Source organism: Pan troglodytes, chromosome 6 (genome assembly GCF_028858775.2).
Source record: "Pan troglodytes isolate AG18354 chromosome 6, NHGRI_mPanTro3-v2.0_pri, whole genome shotgun sequence".
NCBI classification, from domain to species: Eukaryota; Metazoa; Chordata; class Mammalia; order Primates; family Hominidae; genus Pan; species Pan troglodytes.
In genome coordinates, this window is record NC_072404.2 from 93,363,953 (window position 1) to 93,381,116 (window position 17,164).

General features: G+C 35.1%; 1 protein-coding gene across 6 annotated transcripts in view; it reads right to left on the reverse strand.

The window, feature by feature from the left end:
* The window catches only part of SEMA3A (semaphorin 3A), a 554,212-nt gene that overhangs the window by 49,530 nt on the left and 487,518 nt on the right, over window positions 1-17,164 (reverse strand). For all 6 annotated transcript variants that reach the window (XM_054687612.2, XM_009453467.5, XM_054687611.2 and 3 more), the window contains 3 exons: window positions 6,350-6,492; window positions 3,321-3,435; window positions 3,160-3,229 (listed from right to left, as the gene is read on the reverse strand). In XM_054687612.2, coding sequence (XP_054543587.1) covers window positions 3,160-3,229; window positions 3,321-3,435; window positions 6,350-6,492 — 328 coding nt within the window. The remainder of the gene's footprint in view (window positions 1-3,159; window positions 3,230-3,320; window positions 3,436-6,349; window positions 6,493-17,164) is intronic.

Genomic DNA, 17,164 nt, shown 5'->3' on the forward strand with positions numbered 1-17,164 from the left:
TGGTTAAGTCTCAAGCATTATTACTGAAACCAGGAAACTTTTAAATTAGCAAGAATGTTTAAGAACTCACTTTGTAGGCTGAAACTAGTACAAAAGATCGTGTCAAATGATGCGCCACATTATATTATTTTTAAATTCCCAAAAGTATTAGATCAAGTAGAAGTTGATTCTTGTGAAGACACTTAAAATCAGCTCTTTCTAACACAGAAAATAATTACGTTAGTAGCTATTTCACTCAGTTAAAGTGGAGAATTACAGCAATTATACTCATCATTTCACTAAACAAAAATTTTGTTCGCTAAACAAAAAATCAGATAGACTGGAAGTAAGCCACTGAATTGCCACAATTTTCCATTTTATGGCAGGGCGCGGTGGCTCAAGCCTGTAATACCGGCACTTTGGGAGGCCAAGGCGGGCGGATCACAAGGTCAGGAGATCGAGACCATCCTGGCTAACACGGTGAAACCCCGTCTCTACTAAAAATACAAAAAATTAGCCAGGTGTGGTGGCAGGTGGCTGTAGTCCCAGCTACTCGGGAGGCTGAGGAAGGAGAATGGTGTGAGCCGCCGAGGTAGAGCTTGCAGTGAGCCTAGATCGTGCCACTGCACTCCAGCCTGGGCTACAGAACAAGACTCCGTCTCAAAAAAAAAAAGAAAAAAGAAAAAAAATTCCATTTTATTAGGCTTATAGAAATGTGGCTTGAGTAATGTATTTATACAAAGATATTAAACAGTTCTGCACATTTAAAATATGGAATGCTTATCTTTTAACCAAACTTTCCCCCTTGAAAATTACATATAAATCAGACCAAATGAGCAACATGTGCTTGCAATAGTTTGTTATTGGAAACTACTGCATATAGACAGCGATTCATAGACTGCAAGTTTCATGAGGGAAGAGACCATGCCTGGCTTCTTTTCGGCTACATCAATTACATATATCACATGGCATTTCAGAGAGTAAACCTTAATAAATACTTACAGAATTTAATAACATTTTCATAGCAGAACAAATAGCAAATTAGTGCATACTTGATACATCACACTTTGTAATGTTTGGGTTATCTATCCCCTTTCCATTATTCTTTGCTTATCTTTGATTAAGTCAGCTATCATCGAAATACTTACTTAAGGAGTATGATAGGTAGCTATTAGGTCTCACATACAAATATCCATTCTATTGACATAAAGAGGTGAAATTATTTTATCTCTAGCTCTCAAAAGGTGGTCCCTAGACAAACAACATGGGCATCACCTGGGTACTTGTTTGAACTGCATATTCTTAGGTCCCATTTAATTTCTATTGAGCCAGAAACTCTGGAGGCAAGGCCTAGGAATCTGAATTTTATCATGCTGTCTAGGAGATTCTGATGCACACTCAAATTTGAGTCACTGCACTAAGCAATGAGGAAACAGAAGAAATGGATTCATATTTGTTTGAGTCTCTCAAGTTCTGTAGCTTAGTCATTCTGGTTTTCTTTTTTTCCAAAGGGAAGAAATATTATTTAGGTATGCAGAACTGCAAATAGTTTTAGGAATATGGATTTCTTAATTTTTATGTGATTTTAAAAAATTATTGAGTAAAAACATCCAAGCAATTTGTAATGGCTTTAATAGTTACAGAATAAAACAGTGTTGGACATTGCAGTTAATCATTTTCTTTGCTATCAAAGTTACTTGCAGTACTTTTCCTGACTTTCAATTTTTAATTATTTTTCTTTTAACATTTCATCCATATCCCAATGCATATCCTTCTTTATATGCATGTAAATGTACATGTGAAATTTCAACAACCCCAGGTAATGTGAACTTTATACTGAATGTAATAGTCTAGAGGGAAATAATCTCTGCTTAAGTGACAGCGAGAGACTTAGGGAGGATGAGAAATAGGAAAAGGAGAAGGATGAGGAAAGAGGGAAGGAGGCAAGAGGAAGAGAGAGAAAGAGAGGAAGTAGAAGGGGAAGGAAGAAGGGAAGGAGACAGTGGAGAAAGAGCAGGAAAAGCAGGGCAGGGATAAAAGGACAAGGAAATTAAGTTTGAGTTTGACACTGGTTACAAAAAAAAAAAACCAGTCATAATGTTGTAATGCTGAAAGTTTTTGTTTGTTTGTTTTTATTATGTGCTGTAATGGTGACGATTTTTGTTTTTATTATGTCTTTTTATGTGATTATAATGTAACCCTAGTGCTGTAATGCTGAAGGTTTTTGTTTATTTTGTTTATGTCTTTTTACATGATTATTTCAAAATCTGGGTTACAAGGTAGATAATAAAAAACTAAATGGAGCCTCAGGAAAAAAAAGTAGATTTTTTTTACAAAGAGAATCTATTTACTGACTTAAAAAGCTTTAAAACTATTTACACTATGTAAAGTGTCTTCAATTGTTATATTAATAACTTTTCACACAATCTTAGCTAAAAGGTTGAGAAGTGATGATTGTATTAATAATTTTTTAAATTACCTAAAAGCAATTAAAACATTTCTTTTGTAAACAATCAACTTTCTCCAAACATACACATTTCTAGTTTAGTTCTAGGTTTAAAGGTTTAAAGAATGCAGAAAAGTGTAGCAAATATCCCATCTGTGGAATAGAGATACTGGGAAGAACCATGGACTGTTTTGACATTTCCAGGTGTATTTTGTCCCCAGATTCCCATGCTAATCATCTGGGCAAAGATAGGACTTTCAGTGGAGTTGCTGATGGGCTTTTCTCTGATCTCATTCATTAGCAATTGACTAAAGTGACAGAGATCAAGAGACAGAGAACTTTTTCCATTATATTTTCAACAAATTTTAAATTAATTTTTCCATCCTTAATTTATATCCCTACAAACTCTTCCCAAAACTCAGACTTCCATCTGTATAATATTTTACATTATATTCAAAGGTTTAAAGTCAAAGATATGCATAAGATGACATGAACATTTCAAACTGTTTCACTATTACATATTCACATCATTACAATGATGATTTTTTCTAAAATTGATTTAGAAAACAAACATCTACGTAGATCATAACTTCTTTCAGTCACCCAAGAGTACACAACAGCTCAAAGGTTAAAGCAACACTTGCCCTTCAAAAATATACTTTTGCAAATTATGAGTACTTGGATAGCACCTAAATAACATTAAGTTTCTATAAGGTAGTTAAAAAGTTATTTACCTGGAAGTCGTAAACACTCCATATACAACTGGATTTTTAGGATCTTTAAAGTTCATTAGGAATACATCCTCTGTTTAAAAACAAAATTGGAGAAAGTTGCTTTTTTATGGAATGGCAAAGTCTGAACAAATATTCTCTATACATAGACACTAGCTTCTTACGCAGTTCATCAAAATGAGTGTCAATGCCATTTGGACCTGGCACTGAGCAAATCAGACGAGCTTTGAGGAATGTTGTCCATTTATTCACCAGACTTCTGTGCCCTCCAAAGTCATTCTGAAAGAAGGGAACACCAGTGTTAGGCACTGTTAATGAAAATGATAATTTGAAACATTTCTATTTTCTTCATATCTTCAGACAAACATAAAATACAGTTTCTCATGTTTTAAAAGTTCCTAATCATTTTAAATGACCAGATATAGGTAACTATCACTTATTGTTACATTTGTGGTCGAATCGTTCCCTCAAGCTTTTTTGACTTTTTAAGGGATATTTATTGTGAGTAGTCCCTTTATTTATTCAAGGGATTACTTATAAAGTCAATTCATGTTCATCTACAGATCAATGGATAAAGAAATTGTGGTCCATTTACACAATGGTCTACAATTCAGCCTTAAGAAAAAGGAAATCAATTAGATAAGAGGAAAAAACAGTTTTTTCTTTGAGATATGTTGCATAATGTGGTATCATAAATAATAATGTATTATACATTTCAAAATCATAGTAAATTTCAAATGCTGTCACCACAAAAAATAAGTATTTGAGGTGATGGGTGTGTTAATTAGTTGATTTAATTATTACACATTATATTCAAAAATCTTAACATTGTTTTGTACTCATAAATTTATATAATCATAATTGTCAATTTACAGTTTAAAAGCAAAAATCAAGAAGAAGGAAATCTTGTCATTTGAGACAACATGAATAAACCGGGGGACATTATGTTAACAGAAATAAGACAAGCACAGAAAGACAAATACCTCGTGACCTCACTTATATGTGGAATATAAGAAGCTGAACTCACAGATGCAGAGAGTAGAATGGTGGTTACCAGGGCCTTTGGGGGAGGGATGAAGAGATTTGGTCCAAGATATAAAATTTCACTTAGGAGAAATGAGTTTAAAAGATCTATTGTACAACACCATGACTTTAATTAATAAAAATGAATTATATTATTGAAAATTGTGAAAAGAGTAGATTTTAAGTCTTCTCACCACGAAGAATTATAAGTATGTGAGATAATGCATATTAATTAGCATGATCTAGCCATTTCACATTTTAAAACATCATGTTGCACACAGTAAATATATACAATTTTTACTGTCTATTAAAATAAATGATTGATAGAATCTTTAAAAATCACTTAAACTTCCTTTCTACTCTGCAATGAATGGATTCGTTTTGTTTTAGTATAATGCTCTCTCTCCTACCTACTATTCATAGAGATCTAACCTACATAGGCTGGTTCACAGCCAGTGCTTGTACACAGTAGGCATTCAGTGAGTATTTAATGAATGGATGATAAATATATGCCTTAAATACACATACAAAAAATAGAGCTCAAACAAAAGCACGCTAGCATCAAATATTTTATGAGCTGAAGGAGTTGAAGCAATTTATATTTTACAAACAACACGTTGAGAAAATATTTGAATAACCGTTAATAAAGGAAACTCATTCCAGAGAACACATTTTGAAAATCTCACCTTGAAGAAAACTGATTTAACCTAAGCAAAGTAATAAATTCTACTATTGAGGTATGTGTTTACTAGAAACTATAGTTTTCACAAATGATATTTATGTACATATATTGAGAGCACATGTTCCTTTAAAGTAAAACTGATTTATATTTTATTTATATACTTTTAAACACCTTAGAGATTTTTTTTAAGCCTTGAAAGTAGTGCTTTTAAATATGACATGTATTTTGTGGAGAAAAAAGTCTCATCTACTTCACATGTTATTTATATGTTTTCAAGTATTGAAAACTTTTAATTTTTCAGTAATTGAATATAGTAGAGGTAATAATTAGATCATATTGGGGTAACAGGTCACACATAGAAAGAAACAGATTTTTTAAATTTCAGGATGCTTTCTTCAAAAGATAGAATTCAATTTTAAGACAATCATTGAATGTGGCCTTATGATTTTCTTTATTTGAAGGGTGCTTTAATATGTACTAAGAGTTAACTTTTTCATATTGCAGGAATACTGCACTATGCACCGTAGAGGGAAACAAATGGAACTATTATATTTTCACACTGATGATACTAATTAATAATCTATAAGTGTTTATTGAGCAATTTTTATTCTATGTATCTAACAGTATAATGCAATATTACATTTGACATTATGCCACACAATAAGTGAGATACCTCAGATAGTTAAAGCTCACAGCTTCAAAATTGTTTTTGTGTGGGTGTTTGTGTGTGTGTGTATATGTGTGCATAGGATGCTACAATCAGTTTGTAAAAACGAGCTTTCATGTTTTTCTCTCTTAAATGAATACTTCACATCTCCCAACAACAAATATTTATTCAAAACTTGCAAGGTAGGCCGGGTGCAGGTGGTTCATGCCTGTAATCCCAGCCCTTTGGGGGGCCAAATCACCAGAGATCAGGAGTTCAAGACCAGCCTGGCCAACATGATGAAACCCCGTCTCTACTAAAAATACAAAACTTAGCTAGGCATGATGGCAGGTGCCTGTAATCCCAGCTACTTGGGAGGCTGAAGTGGGAGAATCACTTGAACCAGGGAGGCGGAGTTTGCAGTGAGCTGAGATTGCATCACTACACTCCAGCCTAGGGGACAGAGCAAGACTCTGTCTCAAAACAAAACCAAAACTTAAAAACTTACAAGGTATAGAAAACTGTGCTAGGACTGAAAAAACATAAATTACCTTCTCCCAGGTAAAATGAAACCATTTTGTTACTGTAGAATTTCAAACAAATATTACGTAATGTAATTGTGAAATAATGCCAGTTACCTCACAACCTGTACCTGTATATTTGACTGCGAAGAGTTACTCATAACCAACTATAATATTCAATCATTATTTACCATTTATTTGTTATGTCAGTCAAGCTTTAGCCATAATTTTTATTGTATATGCACACAGGTAGAAAATTTTAAAAAGCAAAGCTGTTATGGGAAAATGACATCCTTCTCAGTTTTTTTTTCTTTACCTCACCTTGCATATCTGACCTATTCTAGCGTGAGTAGCTTTTCCAGAGTGTTCTCCATCTATTGCATTTTCACGGAAGAAAAAGTATACTTTGTCATCTTCAGGATTGTCACTCTCTGAGATGAGGTGGGCACTAATGAACTTTGGATCTGAGAGACAAATTATAGCATATATATTAATTCACAGCTTAATAAATAATACCATTCTGAACAGTCCATTTTTACTTTTTTTAACTCAATTGATATATTTCAAGAAACGTATCTTTCGTTTGTTCATTTTGTAGGTACATATTAATTGTTCTTTATGCATTATAAAGTATCTTACAAAATACCTTATATCTCTAGAAAAATGTATTCATTTTGTTCTGAAGGTTAGGAGTAGGTGCAGAAAGAAATCTTTAGGGTGATCATACATTGCAGATGCGTTACTGGATATTAAAATATTTTGCAAACTATAAGTACTATCAAATATTATGTATTGCTGTCACCATTGTTATTCTTTCTTTTAAGCATAAGAATTTAAATCAAAATATTAATTGGTCTATTTCAGTTTTCAGCAAAGACTAGGTGGGCAGGGAAAAGTGAAATCCGTATAAAACAAAATAAATCCTCTCCTGTCATTCCCCTTTCCTGTAAATGGCAGTGTCATTCCACTAGATACACAGGAAAAAACCCTGGCCACCCTTGAATTCTCCCTTTCTCTCACACCCAACATTCTATCTATCAGCATATCCTTATTTATCATCATTTCTTACCACATTCTTCAATACCATCTTCCTTCAGGAAACTATTGCCAATCTGAATTATTAAAATAGATTCCTAACTAGTTTCTTAGTTTCTACCTTACCAACCCTTGTCTCCACACAACAGCCAGAATGAACCTCCGCTCTCTCACTCCTTCTCCAAACTCTCAATTGGATTTATTGTCTGGTATGATACATATCCTAAACAATTTATTGATTAATCTCTCCATTTATCTATCTAATCTTCCTTTGCTTATTGTCTGTCTCCCCTGCCACCCCAGTGAAATATACATTCCATGAGAATAAGTATTTGTTGTATTTTTTTTTTGATGCGGTGAACCTAGAGCTTAAAACATGATAGGCAGTCATGAATATCTGTGCAATGAGAAAAGAAAAGAAAAATGGTGAGGGGAGGGGACTGTCTAGGTTACACAGAATGTATATCAGCAATATTTAGAGTTCCACCTCAAAAAGTATTTTTGAATGTTCCTGGGTTGATATGCCTGTGCCTCGCAAACTATATAAAATATGTAATAGCTTCATAGCTTTAAGATGCTATGTGCAACGAAGCTAAGTGTACCTCACTGAAGGCACTTAGGATACTGCAGACATTTATATTCTTACAATAATCTACCTTTATCCCTTAGTGTATTATTTTATCCAGGTAACAATGAAATATACACGTACAGGTCAGCACCATTCTTAAGAGACCAGGAAGAGATCAGAACTTGAAACTAGCTTTATCCACATATAATCCAAGTTATTTAGTCCTGATCTTTACACCTGTGAATAATCATTATCATTTGTCCTATGCGTGTAACCTTTTAACATTTGCTCTGGGACCATGCATTCAAGTATATTTCACAAGGCCACACTTTACTATCCTTTTCAGGGAAATTATACAGATTCTGGAAATAACATGAAACATATGAAATATTACCTGTTCATATTTAAAGCTCAGTGTGCCAGTGAACAAGAGTAGGAGAATAATAGTTTTAAAGTAGAATTGCTTAGCACAAGCTTTTTTAAAAGATCCATACAATAATACAATACTCTAACCTGGATAACTGTTGCAAAGCTTTCTTTTGTTCAAAAATTTCTACTTGTTCATATTCATACATATATATTATATATGTAAATATGCATATATAGTGAGGAGTATGTATTCTTATGATGGGTGGTGAGCAGAATAATTAATGTGACATGTTAAGAATTACTGTCACAAACTAAAGAATTACTATCACATTGGTAAAGTTAGGCTCCAGAAATGTGTGTGTATGTTTGTGTGTGAGCACATATGTAACAGAAACCTGGCCGGGCACGGTGGCTCATGCCTGTAATCCCTGCACTTTGGGAGGCTGAGGCGGGTGGATCACAAGGTCAGGAGATCGAGACCATCCTGGCTAACACGGTGAAAGCCTGTCTCTACTAAAAATACAAAAAATTAGCCGAGCGTGGTGGCGGGCTCCTGTAGTCCCAGCTACTTGGGAGGCTGAGGCAGCAGAATGGCATTAACCCGGGAGGCGGAGCTTGCAGTGAGCCGAGATCGCGCCACTGCACTCCAGCCTGGGCGACAGAGCGAGACTCTGTCTCAAAAAAAAAAAAAAGAAAAAAAAAGAAACCTGTGTGTGCAGTGATTTAATTTAGTCACTTGTAGCTTCTGTGTCCTTTAACAAGACTCTTCCCTCTCTGAGCTCAGATGCATACTTTTCAAATTATGTTTATTTCAAATTGAGTTCCTTCAAACTGAGATCTATTCACCTTGTCTGTCATAAATAGTTCATATAAAAACAAATATTTTAAGCCTAAGACATGTGAAACAAATTTGTAAAATGTTAACAAATATACTATATTAACATCGTTATGATGATACTAAAAGGAAGCCTCCATCACATGGTAAGTTTGAGGATATTATAATCCAACTGCAGAATAAAAATGAAAACAATCATACATTCTTCTGCTTTAATACTGGAACAATGGAGGGAGAAGTTGGTCTACTATTACCTCCCAAATTAGTGTAGTTGTTCATACAAACACTTGAATAACTTAAAGAACTCTAAGCAATTACATTCAGTTGCCTGTTATTAGATCACAAATATGTGCAAGACGCCATGTAGAAAAGAGTATCCATAATATATAATCCTTGTTCTCAGAAAGCCACAGTCTAACAAAAGCAATGTTAAAAGCATGAAAATGACAACAAAGAAAACAATATTTTACATGTATAGATTCTTATGTTCTCTTGGTGTTTGGGCATGAGTGAAGGTGTCATTGAGCACTGCACTGACCTCTCTAAAATATGTGAGGATAATTATTATCTTACAAATGTGGACTCTAGTGGGAAATAACTCAATCAAATTATCAAGTATATTCATTGCTGAAAGGACCTTCAATCTTAGTGTCTTCTTCAATATATGATAACTACAGATGTGGGGATTTTTGCATGTGAATTAACAATCTCATCTAGTTTCAGGTACAGCCAAAAAATAGAAGTATGCACAGAAAATGAAAACCAAATTCATTAACACAGAAAATGAGAATATCCAAGAAAAACACTGTCAATTTAACACAACTTGTGTTCAAGAAATTTAGGTTATATCTCAGACTTGAAAAACAATCATTCCCATTTCCAAATAAAACAGGCCTTGATTTTAGCTGATCTCTTCCAACAATTTAAAAGGAGCCATTCTTCTAATGTTTCACATTTAGAAAATCTGCTTTTTGGTCAAAACCTCTGCTCACCACACATTTTCTACTTCTTCAGTCCCACAAACGTTGCCTTCCCCTTCCTTGTTATGTTTTGTCCTCTTAGCCCTCTTTCTTATTCTCTAAGTGTATTCATCCCCTCACTGATGAATCACCTCTTTATTCAATCCGAACCTTCAAATCAGTCATTCCAACTGTCTTCCCTATTATCTAGGATTTCTTGGCTGCTGGAATCTCCACTGTACCAGCTTTATAAATCCCCAGATTTTTTTCCCTTTGTCCTTACACTTAAGCAACGGTTTAAAACCCCATGTACTCATAGTAAATATATCTGCTATAAATTGAAGCTATTTTTCCTAAACAAGAACCCTAGTGTTGCTAAGAAATTGTTTTATTTTCTTATAAGATCACTATAGATTTATTATCAACAACTGTTTTAAAGCACCCTGCTCTTCCTCAAATCGACAAATATACATCTTTAATGTATTCTGTAAAGATGGTGTTGTTACCTGCTGTACTGATAGGACCAAAGCCATTTAGCAATAACTCCCTCCTTTTCCTTCCTTCACCTCCGAATTTCTCTTCCTTTCAGGGAAGAATGATCTTTTCTCATTTTTAAGTCTAAGGTCTCTCACTATGTGGTCTCAATCCAATATTCTACAAACTATTGCTCAAATAAATTTATTCTTTATGTAATCACTTACCATTTATATTTTCATTTATAAAATAAGTGTTAAGCACCTACTGTATACTCTGGATTGTGGAAGATTAGGGCATATTAAGGTAAAATTTTTTTGTCTACATTGTAGTTATTATCTTCAAGGGAATTCTGATAATTAAACTGAACAACTGTTAAACTTCACAGAAAGAACAAAAATAAGAGCTTAGAAAAAAATGCCATGGGAGATAGGGCATTGAAGGACTACACCAGAAAGAATTTGCATAAGTGTTAGTCAGAAGATATGACATATACTTCAAGATCTGAAGAATAACCAGAAACATCTCAGGTGAAGGAATGCATTTGCAAAATCACAGAAACAACGGAGAAAGTTGTACACACAGAGAGTAGTCAAGAAAAAGGGAGGTGGTCAGAAATGATGACAGTAAGTTAAGCAGAGACCAGAATATGCAGGAAGTCATGTTCAGAAATATATCTGGCCTACTGGCTCTGGACAAAGCCACTGAAGTGTTCTAGACCTAGTAATGACATTGTCAGGAGTATATTTTCAGAAGATCACTCCTGCTGCTGCAGAGAAAAACAAAACAAACAAAAACAAAACAAAAAACAACAATAAAAAACAATTGCAGTGAGGCCAAAATGAAGGCAGGAAGACCAGTTTGGTGGCTGTCATAGAAACTCAAATGAGAAAGGACAGTGACCTGGATAAGGATGGGGTAGTGAAGATAGAGAAAGGAGACATGCAGAGATCAATTGAAAATAGAATTGATGAATTATGCTCATTGATAATATGTCGAATGTAAGAAATAGTGAGAAAAATCATAAAAAAGAAACTTCTGATTTGAATAATTGCTTGTAGAGGAGTTACTAAGAGAGCATGTGAGCAAGCGAACATTTGAGAGATGGAAGGAAGACAAGCTCTGTTTAGTGCGTCTTTAGAGTGAGAGCCTTGTGAAGACCCAAAGGACATGAATAAAAAAGCTTAGGAAGGAAATGTGAACTAGAGTTGAAGTTATTTGAAACTGAGCCAGTGGAGTGATTAGGAGTGTACAGAGTAAAAAGAAAAAAAAAAGAGAGAGAGAAGAGAAACTAAGACCTGGAGAAAGGTGAGGAAAAGTAGAAAGGATTCTCACAAGTGGGGAGTTGCAGAAAGGAAGGAAGGAGATATAGTTCTTCCTTAGATTTTTATTCTTTCCCTTTTTAATGACTGTCTTTAAATACAAATATGTACTTTAAAATTTCTTTATCCTGAAAATAAACTTCCACAGACACTGTATGCTCTAGAGTCTCATGATTCCTTGCATTCATTCTTTAAACCAGAGGACTTTTTCAATGGGTACATGTATATATCCTGTGGTTTTGCATCCTTCACTACTATTGTATTGATAATCAACCAGAACTATCAAATAAAAAAAATAGATTTGTATACTTATCCTGCATTGTCTTCAGACATTGGCACAATACAATTTCACATGTTTTTAATATTTCCATTGCTTTTTCTGGCTTCTTGTGGCTTTTCTGACTCTGAACCTGAATTGTAAGCTATCTAAACTTCACTATTTCATTCATGACTTCTCTTACCCTTTTTCTAAACTTCTGTATATATTCTTAAATTTTTCTTTAGGTGTCCTTTATTTTCTTTTACTTCTATAAATGAAGTAATCACCTAGTGTTTCTGTCACTATTTCAATATTGTTAATGATTTTTTTCTTTCTTTTTTCTTTTTTTTTTTTTTTTTTTTTTTTGAGATGGAGTCTCACTCTGTTGCCCAGGCTGGAGTGCACTGGCATGATCTCGGCCCACTGCAACCTCCACCACCCGGGTTCAAGTGATTTTCCTGCCTCAGCCTCCCAAGTAGTTGGGATTACAGGCGATGCCACCACACCTAGCTGATTGTTGTATTTTCAGTAGAGATAGGGTTTCACCATATTGACAAGGCTGGTCTTGAACTCCTGACCTCAGGTGATCCACCTACCTTGGCTTCCCAAAGTGCTGGATTACAGGTGTGAGCCACTATGCCCAGCTGTTAATGATCTTATATTTACTTATTTCTCTTTGAGAACATATATTTCTATAGCTTCGATTTCATCAAGCTATGTCAACTTTTCTATTTTTTTTTTTTTAGACCCAATGCTGCATTTCAAAATTCTGGATAAAAATTTCTATCTAGATAACTCACTACAACTTTAATTTATCGTATCTATTTCTTAATTTTATAAGAAATATCTTAAGTAATTTCTTAAGTTTATAAGTTTCTTACTTATAAACTTTCCTCTTGAAACTGCTTCTGCTCCTACCTTTTTCATTTTGGTAAATCTCATCAAAATAAAATGTTATTTTACCTTAAAACTTTCCATCTCTTGCAGGACTTCTTTTTCACTGCTCTAAATTTAATACCAAAAGTATTTATATGGTTTTCATTTTGTTTTCTTGTTTTATAATCTCAATGTTGCCAGTATAATTTGTGTCCTTATTATTTTACAGTAATATTTTGGAATAATATAACTGGTCTTCTCCCTGCATTATCTATTTCCTCTAAGCCCCCCATACAGTGTACAAAAATAAATATGAATGCATTTATACAATACATTTTCCAGAACAGATTTCAGGTTTCATAGATTTGAGAAATTAACACAATTTAAGACATACAAACCAAAAAGACAAAACTGATGTACTGACATTACTCTGTCAGGACAAGGCTAAAAGTATCTACCCACATGGATCAATATATATACTTGAGGTGGGTCACGATTTTGGCTCCCAAGTTTTTTAGCACGATAGGGAAATGGGAAACCTTGTCAGTTACATTATTCACAGTGTTGCTAATATGCATTAACTAACCTTGATATATCTTTCCACCAGAACTGACCACAGACTCTCATTAGGAATCCTTTAATTAAACTGTTTATCATTCTACAACACCTTATCTACTGTCTTTATAAGCTTGTTGTTCATGTGACATAGAAAGAATATTTGCTTCTACTTATTTTATAACATTTAATTCTTTTTAAAATATCTGCATTTTCATATTTGTCTTATGACAGGCATTTGCCCTATATTTCTCCCTCTCTCGCCTTCAGCTTCTATATATAACAATGTTTTCCAGTAAGCTTATTTTTAATCTTTCCCACTGCAACTATCCGCATGTAGGCCCTTATCTTTTCTCTCCTGGCAGTCACATTCACTCTGTTTTTTCCCTGCCTCCGGCCTTACCATCTCCAAACCACGTTGTATGGTCTATTGCCTTTTAACACACAAACCTTTCCCTGGCATCTGGTGCATTTTCCACAATTAGAATCTATAAAACTCTATCTTAATCACTTGTTTCCCTCCATCATCTTGTAAACTAATATCCCTATTTTTTTCTTTTTCTTTCTTGCTAAGCATAAATCCTGAAACAGTGCATAGTTCCCAAATGACTCAATGAATGAATTAATACATAAATGAATCTCCTGAACTAAAAATTGGTAGGTTCTTTTGAAAGAAGGAATTACATTTTCTTGTTTTTTGGCATGGTTTACAAGTTTTTTGGATGAGTCGAGCTTATCATAGACTTGAAAATGTTTAGGTTGTCAGTTAAAGAAATGCTTATACATGCTTCTTTAAATTTGCTACTATTTCTGCAAGATATTATGCAATGGCAGGTTTTCAAAATGCTTTTTTGAAATTTTATGAATGTTCTTTTTACGTAGAAGAAGCTGTTCTTTTCTTTGCATTAGATAATTAATGCATTAAAATTTTCTATTTGCAATTCTTCAGAATTAGATTTTGTCAATAGGATTAAAATAATAGAAAACATGTCTCTCAATTTTATGTAGCTAAGAACAATGCATATGTTGGAGATCAGAGATTCCCATTGTCCTGTGAAACTACAAGAAATTCAATAACTTGCCTTGTCATCAAAAACTCCCTACGGAAAAGGTTTACCAATATCTATTCAGATTGACCTACTTTATTAATTCCCCTTGGTAACCTAAGAAAGTTCATGATATTCACAAAGGAAGCTATTCTATGTCCAGTCACTCCCATTAAATGGCAAGCAGAAATGAAAAACTCAAATCTAATAATTAGGTTTTCTTTTTAAACCTGTGTCCTGTGGCCCATTAAAGTAGAGAATACCTATTTTCAGCCTGCAGATAGAAATTATTGATTTCACTGTGGCCACTGAAACGAATTGACACAAATACAGATCTTTAATAATGTATACAGCGACCCTGGATATCTTTCCACGTGAAAATGTTATCTACTCTGTTCACAAAAATGCCATCTAACAATAGTGTAAGAAAATATTTTTGAAATTAATTTGAAAAGATTTCTTGCTTTGTGAAGCAGAAAGTCATTGTGAATGTATATTAAAAGCTGAACATCAAAAGGAAGTGGCAATATCCATTTTAGCAAGATCAAAGTGCACTAATCTCACTGCCATAAAACTGCAATGTAAACACTATGAAAGGTAAATAGAATTGAGAAGGATTCTTGCATCTGCATAGCTTAAGTGGTAGGCCTTTGGGGAAGAAACTTTGTATTTACAGATACCACAGCAATTTTGCAATGTCCTCAGCACACAGTGGAAGCTGAACAAACAATCACATTTACTAATCTTGGGCCAATGCTATCATGTGAAGCATGGAATCTTTAGTCATGATAACAGCAATAAACGCTGAGTAAATACACCACTCTTCTCTCTTTCCCCTTTATGCCTTTACCACCCCCTTGACATTCTTCCATACCTCATCCCACAGATGGCATTTCTTGCAAAATTCACGTTTGGGCACCACCTGCCACTTGTAACAGTACCACTCTGTTGAAATATTTTTAGCAGCTGCAAATTAAACTGTCCTTCAGGTGCAATCTTACACTTAATGAAAATGACACCTTGGCACAGGACACGCGGCTGCACTTATGATTCATTTGGCAGCTTGAGCTTATTTAAATAATGAATGCATTTTGCTGCTCTCAGCATTAGAATCAGACTGAATGTCTAGTACAGCAACATTTTGACCAGCATTTGGCTGGACCTATCCCTTCCACCAACAAGCCCCCCAAAGGACAAGAACAAAAATATTTTTTCTGAGAATGAATCAAATGTACAGAATGATTAATTAAGGCATTTGGGGTATCTGTAAATTTAAAAGTTGGGATACATATTGGTTTTCTAGGACACAAATTACATAAATTTCATTTGTAAAAAGGGTGGAATTAATAATTATAAACTCTCTTGCACAAGTGCTGCGAGGCCTAGTTAATTTCACAACATGAACCACTCAGCCACTCCTCTTGTAAAACATGTCAGAGGTTGCAGAGCAGGGAAGGAGGAACATATAACCCCACTGCAGAAAAATGGCAGAAATCCCCTCTCTCTCTGAATCAACAGGAACACCACCTATGAAAGGAAAAAACAAGGCTTTAAAATGTAGATAGTGCCGGGCGCTATGGCTCACGCCTGTAATCCCAGCACTTTGGGAGGCCGAGGCGGGTGGATCACGAGGTCAGGAGATCGAGACCATCCTGGCCAACACGGTGAAACCCCGTCTCTACTAAAAAATACAAAAAAGTTAGCCGGGCGTGGTGGCGGGTGCCTGTAGTCCCAGCTACTCGGGAGGCTGAGGCAGGAGAATAGCGTGAACCCGGGAGGCGGAGCTTGCAGTGAACGGAGATCGCGCCACTGCACTCCAGCCTGGGCAACAGAGCGAGACTCCGTCTCAAAAAAAAAAAAAAAAAAAAAAATTAGTTCACAGAAATATACATACACATTATTTTCTTCACACTTTAAAGGAGGTCCCACTTACATTATAACTATGAAGGAAAACTCTTTCAGAAAGCAACATAAAAAGAAGCAAGTTTTTCCTTCACTGTACTTATATAAAAACTGTTCTGTGATAGGATTCAGAGAAAATGGATAGAAATTAGGCTTCTCCCAGTCACTAGATTTGTTACTTCAAAAATAACAACTTGGCTGGGCGCGGTGGCTCACGCCTGTAATCCCGGCACCATGGGGAGGCCAAGGCGGGTGAATCACTTGAGGCCAGGAGGTTGAGACCAGCCTGGCCAACATGATGAAACCTCGTCTCTACTAAAAATACAAAAAAAAAATTAGACGAGTACGGTGGCACACACCTATAATCCCAGCTATTCGGGAGGCTGAGGCACGAGAATTGCTTGAACCCAGGAGGCGGAGGTTGCAGTGTGCTGAGACCGCACCACTGCACTCCAGCCTGGGCAAGAGAGGAGACTCTGTCCCTGCACACCCAACGCCCCCCCACAATAAAAGAAAAAAGAAAAAAAATCAACTAGCCTCAGTTACTTGACTATCAGAAAGTACATATCTTTGAGGAGTGTTGGGAGAATTAATTAGGGAATACACATACATCTATCTATCTGCCAATGCCAAGCATATTATTGGTCTTCAAAATTGCTAGCTGTTATTATTTTATAACATTGTTTTTAAAACTTTGTGAAATATTGTATACAAATATATGTTTAAAAGTTAATGGCAACATAAGATCAGGTGCGGTGGCTCATGCCTGTAATCCCAGAACTTTGGGAGGCCGAGGCAGGTGAATCACTTGAGGTGAGGAGTTCGAGACCAGCCTGGCCAATATGGTGAAACCCCGTCTCTACTAAAACACAAAAAGTAGCCGGGCATGGTGGTGGGCGCCTGTGGACCCAGTTACTTGGGAGGCTGAGGCAGGAG